The sequence below is a fragment of the Geospiza fortis genome, unplaced genomic scaffold, assembly GCF_000277835.1.
Source record: "Geospiza fortis unplaced genomic scaffold, GeoFor_1.0 scaffold26, whole genome shotgun sequence".
In the NCBI taxonomy this organism is placed as follows: domain Eukaryota; kingdom Metazoa; phylum Chordata; class Aves; order Passeriformes; family Thraupidae; genus Geospiza; species Geospiza fortis.
In genome coordinates, this window is record NW_005054425.1 from 1,043,092 (window position 1) to 1,049,531 (window position 6,440).

The following is a 6,440-nucleotide window of genomic DNA, read 5'->3' on the forward strand; positions in this document are numbered from 1 at the left end:
AACTCTCTAAAAACACCAACATTTAATTTTATAACATAACCAGGGGTTTATTCCACAATATAAACTGCAACATTTGATACAAGCTACCCAAAAAAGGAGAAAGCCAAAATACAGCTGTGGCAATTACTTTACAGATTTTTTTTTCCTGTCTTCTACATCACAGGGCCCTCAGTGACACTAGGATCTAACATTTGCTGTCTGTACATCAACCAATGCTAGAAGCAACACGCTGTTCAGTTGTCATTCCAGTCACTGAAACCAGACATAGAAGTTATTGCTCAGATAAATAAACCTAGTCTACGAAAAACGAAGTGGAAAAAAACTAAAGTCTCCAAAGAGTTAACAGAGTAAACAGGGATTTCCTCAAAAGAGGATTATTGGAAAATTCATGGTGCAGGGGTTTTTTTTGTTTGTTTGTTTTTGCACCCAAACCAAGCTGAATTAAATACGTCGGTAAATCCCAGAGGTAACTGAATGCTGTACAATAAAGGTGCATTTGTCAAATGCCTTCCCAATCAGTGGAAACCCCTGCAAACAGTCAGCATCTCAAACCTCAACAACCACAAACAGATCAAGGGAAAATACAAAAGTGTCAAAAATTGTTCTGAGTTCTGGAAAATGATCCCATAAGGATAGAAGTAGCACCATTTGCAATCTGGTTCTTAAACCAGCCCCTGTGGCTTAACTGGAAAACTGGGAACCTTCTTTACTCGAGTCCTGAAGGGTTTCTGGGGTTTCACTTGTGGCCCTGGGCGTCCTTGCCGGCGCAGCTGGCACAGATGTAATCCTCCTTCTCTGCCATCTCGGGGGAGATGCCCACACACACCTGGTGGAACCACTGGTTGCAGCTGCCATCACACTGGACCCAGTCGACCTGGTGAAGAGCAGACATAGGCGTCAGAGCAGGGCCAGGCAGTGTCCCACACTCCTGGGTCATCCTGGGGCTCCTGGTCTATGAGAAATGTCCTGTTCCACAGCTGGCTGGTGCTGGATATTCACTGTGCTCCCTGCTCCTCCAGGCTGTGGGCAGGGCACACCCTCCCTTATCTCCCCACTGCTTTCCCGCCTATCACAGACTCAACATCCCTCTTCTCCATTTCCAGTGTGTATGGGCCTGAGCAGAGCCACAGGCACTGCCTCCATGACAGAGCCCATCCACATCTGGATCCCAAGAGCAGCCAGGACACAGTGTCTGCACGGCCCCACCTGCCCCTCCCATGGTGTACAGATGTTCTGATGTCAAACAGCTGCCCCAGGGCAGGTGGTGTCAGTCATGCCCATCCCAGCTGCACAGACACTGGCCCTGGGTTAGCCAGGGCCTCTCACCCCCCTCATGAACAGCTTTTCTGCAGTCAAACAGACCCAGGGCAGCTCCCTGCCCCAGATCCCAGCACTGGGAACACCATGGTGGGTCTGCCCCTCCTGACCTCATCCCCCTCGGGCTGGAGGCAGTTCACAGCTGGGCAGATGGCATCCTCATCCTCGGAGTCCTCCTGCTCTGAGAAGGACGTGTCTGAGGACAGCAGGTGGCTGTCGCTGGAACGCTGCAGCTCCAGGAGCCGCTCCCGCTCTCGCTCCACTTTGTTACTGCACAGATCCTTTGAGTGACTCAGTTTCAGTTTCTTCTTTTTGGGTGTTCTCATCTTTTTTACTCTTGCTCTCTTCTCACCACAGAAGGTCTCTCTCTCGAAACGCCGCTTCAGTTTTCTCTCCATGTAACTAATGCCGTCCTTCTTCCCTCGGCAACACTCGTTCTATGGGAAGGACATTTGGCAAGGTTGGAAGTGTGCAGCTAACCCCCATTATCCTGTTATTTCATACCCTGACTTTAGGAATAGGTTTAAGCACAAGTGCAGTGTTTGACAGTGCTGCATATTCAGTAGCATGAGATGCGTAAGAGGAGCCAAGGGCAGGGTCAAGCACCAGGGACAGAACTCAGAGAGAAAACCATCCTCATTTACCGCCTCTGAGCCCACAGCTTGCACAGCAGCTCCCTTGGAAAGCCTCAACATAGGACAAGAGTCAAGTGTTCAAGGCCAGGATGGGACTTGGAACAATTTGATCTAGTGGAAGGTGCCCCAGCCCATGGCAAGGGGTGGAACAAAATGAGCTTTAAGGCCCCTTCCAATCCAAGCCAGTCTGGAATTCTGCAATTCTATGAAATCAGGACAGATGTATGTAAAGTACAGAGACTGACCATAAACACAGATCTAAATTTCAAAAATGCACTAGGCCACAAATTGTATTCAATATTTTGTAGCTAATTTATTACTGACTTCTTGACTCCTTTTGCACAAGGAAAATGTATTTTCATGGAAGTGCAACCACACTCACAAAGCCCAGTAAAGCCCAAGGACTGAGGCAGAGCCCTTCCCCAGGGTGCCCCAGCTCAGTGCTGCTGTTGGACACTTGCCTTGTCACCTGTGGCTGTGCTGGGTGACCTCTGCTCTGGCTGCAGGGCTGGGCTCTGCTTTGTGAACAGGGCCTGGTAGAGCTCCTGGATCTCGGGCAGAGAAACCTGCAGCAGCTGGGCTTCCATCATCAGCTCGTCCAGCTCGGTGCTAACCACTAGTGTGAAACACAAGGAGACACAGCAGGGATTCTTCAGTGACAACAACTGCACAGATAATGAAAAATCTCTGGTATCACAACAAAAAATGGTAAAATACTTTAAATTGCAACTGCATGAGTTAGTTCTTATCTGCTCCCTCCTGACTGCTCATTTTTAACAGCAGGGTTAAAAGGAAAGACAAAGGCTTGCACAGAAACTCCTGCACTGTGGCTCAGCACCCTGCCATGCTCCTATTCCCTGCTGGTTCAAGGATAAGGCATTGCCATCATTCCTGGCAAATTCTCCTGCTTTGGGAGCTGCAGGAGTGTGACAATACCCTCACTACCTAAGGGGTGGGTAACACAAACAGACTGAGTGAGGTCTGCACAGGAAGCCATGAGAGGAGTGGAAGGAAGGCTGAGGATAAGCCTGATGGCAAGGTCCTGCTCCATGGTCACTGCCCACTGCTGCTACTGGCTCCAAGCTCCAAAGCTCATGCAGGGCTCTGAAACAGCCCTGGTTGGGGAGTCCAAAATCTTTGTATAAATAACAGCTTATTAATACACTACAACTCAAATATGAACGAGAAACCTGGTGACACAAAGAACTGCCTTGTTTGATGTGAACTAACATTCCAGTGAAATGGTTTTCTAGCACAGGTATGGACTGAGCTGCACAGACACGAAGGTTAAGTCTAGACTTGTGTCCCTAGAGCTTTATGCACGAGGAGGGAAGAAATGATAAATAATTTCTGACACAGTCATAAAATGAGGCAATTCACAGCTTGTCTGTTAGAGTCTGAGGTGAGGATGGTCCAGAGCCTGTGCTGAGTGACCCCAGCAGAGCAGAGCAGCCCCATGGGGGCTGGGGCAGCTCTAGTCCCTGACAGCTGCACAGTTGTGCTGCAGCAAAGCTCACGTGGACTCGTGTCCTGTGCATTCAGTATCCCATGGCCTTCAGCACCACATCCCTGCCGTTCCCATCCACCTCCTACACTTCCAGTGGCCCCTCCTCTTTCCTTCCCCTTTCTGCAGCTCGGCTGGGCCACAGCCTGGGGGAGCTGTTCTTGTGGGAAGGGGCCAGCTCTCCTGATTCCTCATCCCATTGTGCCACACCTTTTATTACACAAGGGAAATTTCTATCCTTGAGCAATGCACCCCTCTGCCAAAGCTGGACACTGAGCTCCAAATTTGCTGAGGATGTGGAGAAACAACCACCAGGGCTATGCAGTCACAGGCCTGCTCAGCCATTTCCTGGGGACCAGGACACCCTCCCTGCCCCACCAAACACGGGGGAAAAAAGGAAGGGGCAGGGGGAAACCTCCCAAACCAAAGTGAAGATTACAAACCATGAAGTGGGATGCAGTGCTGTCCTGTAGAGAATGGAGAATGCAAATACATGGTTCTGTTATCCCAGTCATGAGGCATGGAGAATGACATTGCCCCAATTGTCTGTGACACCTAGAAAACAAAACACAGATAGTTTCACTACACATGGAGTTTGAAATGCAGAATAACTGTGATAGGATCAAGACTTGTTTCTCTTACAGCTACTGAAATCTTGTATCTGGTCCAAAAGACTGCAGGGACACACCAACAGCAAACCCTGCACCTCCTGACACTGCCAGGGGCATCTCACCAGGAACCTTCCACAACACCCTCTGCCTCACTAACCCAAGTGCCTGGGCCCCTTGCAGAACAGGCTCTCCTCAATTCCCACTGCTGCTCTCAAGGGAATTTTTCAAACTCATCCACATTCCTCACTTTGGCCAGTGTCAAAGCAGCCCAACTCCAGGGGTTACTGAAGAGATTCTTGTGTGGAAGTGAGTGCTGAATTAGCCCAGATGACAGGGAGAACAGAACTGGGACAGGACAGGACAGCCATGGTGAGAACTGGATTCACCAGAAAACCACTTCAAACCCATTGGAGACTGAAGTTTCAGCTCACACCTGCCCCGAGGTGCACTGGGGCCTGGCTCAGGAGGGTCCCCAGCCCAGGCACACTGAGGGACTCAGGAAAGGGGACCTGTTCAGAAGCTCTTCCACTGAGCTTTCCAGGGACCTCTGACTTGGGAAATGCCATCACAAAGACCCAGGCAAGCTCAGCCAGAAACACCCTGATTTGGAAGGTTTACTGACTTATGGTCCCGACCACTCAGAAATGGTTACACTGCTCTGGGTGGGAGGAACCTCACAGCTCCACGCCGAGCTAACACCATCAGGCAAATAAAATGAAACTGTTTCAATTTCTGGCCGAAACATCAACTTCTGTTTCCAAAATCTTGGCCAGTTCTTTTCAGCTACACTAGCTGACCTAGTAAAATCATACTTTCAGACCTAAATTACCAGAAAAAATCTCATAAATACCTAGAGATATTTTAATATCTTGACTTGCCTGTTTGAAAAATTTGATCCACTAGCCACTGGGACAGCTGGGTGAATGAGAAGCAGCTGCAACACCCTGTCAGGTGTGGCATGGTTTGTGTTTTAACATTAGTAAATGAAAAAACAGAAGCACAGCCTAACTGTAGCTGGACTGGACTACCTAAACTAAGGTGTTTCAAAATGTAAAACCAACAGAGTACATTCCATTTTGGAGTGTTTCATGTTCTTCATACAGCACAGAACTTTGATTTCTGCCATTATTCTGCATTTGTTATTCTCAGGAAAATTCTTTACCTCCTTTCCTTCTTTATGTGTGCTTTTTGCTGAAAGATCTTCACTGAAAAAAGACAAACTTCCTCACTACCCCACCTGAAACAGCTGCTGTGGCTAAACCCAGCAATATGAGCAGGATATTCAGCCTGGGAAGTCTAGAGGAAGTGAGGAGAGGCAGCAAAGGATGAAGCCACTTTGTTGAAAATAACTTTGCCTGAGAGCCAAGCTGGTAATGCACAAGACAGTTTGTGCCTCTGTCAGTAATTCTCAACACTTATTTGAATACTTGTAGGAGCAGAATATAAAGACCAACTGAATAGTATGTGTGACAATGTTTGCAGGAGTCTTAGGATGAGGGAAGAGACGAGGATCTGACTCCATGTTTCAGAAGGCTTGATTTATTATTTTATTATACATATTATATTAAAACTATACTAAAAAGAATAGAAGAAAGGATTTCATCAGAAGGCTAGCAAAGAATAGAAAAAGAAAGAATGATAACAAAGGCTTGTGGCTCGGACAGAGTCCAAGCCAGCTGACTGTGATTGGCCATTAATTAGAAACAACTGCATGAGACCAATCACAGATCCACCTGTTGCATTCCACAGCAGCAGAAAATCATTGTTTACATTTTGTTCCTGAGACCTCACAGCTTCTCAGGAGAAAAAATCCCAAGGAAAGGATTTTTCAGAAAATATCATGGCTACAAGTATGCACTCCAAAAACAATAACTCAGCAGCTCTGTCATTAGTGGTGCCACAGCAGAACACAAGAGCTGGAAGAGGAGAGGGGAAAAACAGGCTCTTTGGGAGTTGTTCCTGGACTCCAGCAGAAGGGAGCACGAAGCTGCTGCTGGGGCACACACACATCCTGGCTGAGGGGCACAGCAGGACCCAGCTCCTGGCAGCTGTAAAGCAGGAACAAACCCTCTGCCTTGTGGGGATTTGTAGGGAGCTACAGCAGACCCAAACCCTGTCACCCCCTGTCCTCACTGACCCCGTGCTCCCAGTGCCAGAATCCCATCCCTGGCCTCACCTTGTTTGTCTCCGGCAGCTGTCCCGCCGAGCCTTGCCACCTGCTGTACAGTAATCCTGAGCCAACTTTGTCCTGGATGCGTTTTAGATTCCCTGAATACAACATTTGTTGTGCTCTGTGCTGCCAGTTCACAGTTCTCTCGATCATGTAGCGCAGGGCGTCCCCCTCGGGCAGCCGCACGCGGATGCGCTGCAGGG

General features: G+C 48.5%; 1 protein-coding gene across 1 annotated transcript in view; it reads right to left on the minus strand.

The window, feature by feature from the left end:
- The window catches only part of KDM5B (lysine demethylase 5B), a 45,752-nt gene continuing 39,312 nt past the window's right edge, over positions 1 to 6,440 (minus strand). The window contains exons 22-26 of the mRNA XM_031061735.1: positions 6,244 to 6,440; positions 3,900 to 4,011; positions 2,414 to 2,568; positions 1,428 to 1,754; positions 1 to 874 (exon numbers count right to left, since the gene is read on the minus strand). The exon at positions 6,244 to 6,440 is cut by the window's right edge and continues 232 nt beyond it. Coding sequence (XP_030917595.1) covers positions 737 to 874; positions 1,428 to 1,754; positions 2,414 to 2,568; positions 3,900 to 4,011; positions 6,244 to 6,440 — 929 coding nt within the window. The 3' untranslated portion in view covers positions 1 to 736. The remainder of the gene's footprint in view (positions 875 to 1,427; positions 1,755 to 2,413; positions 2,569 to 3,899; positions 4,012 to 6,243) is intronic.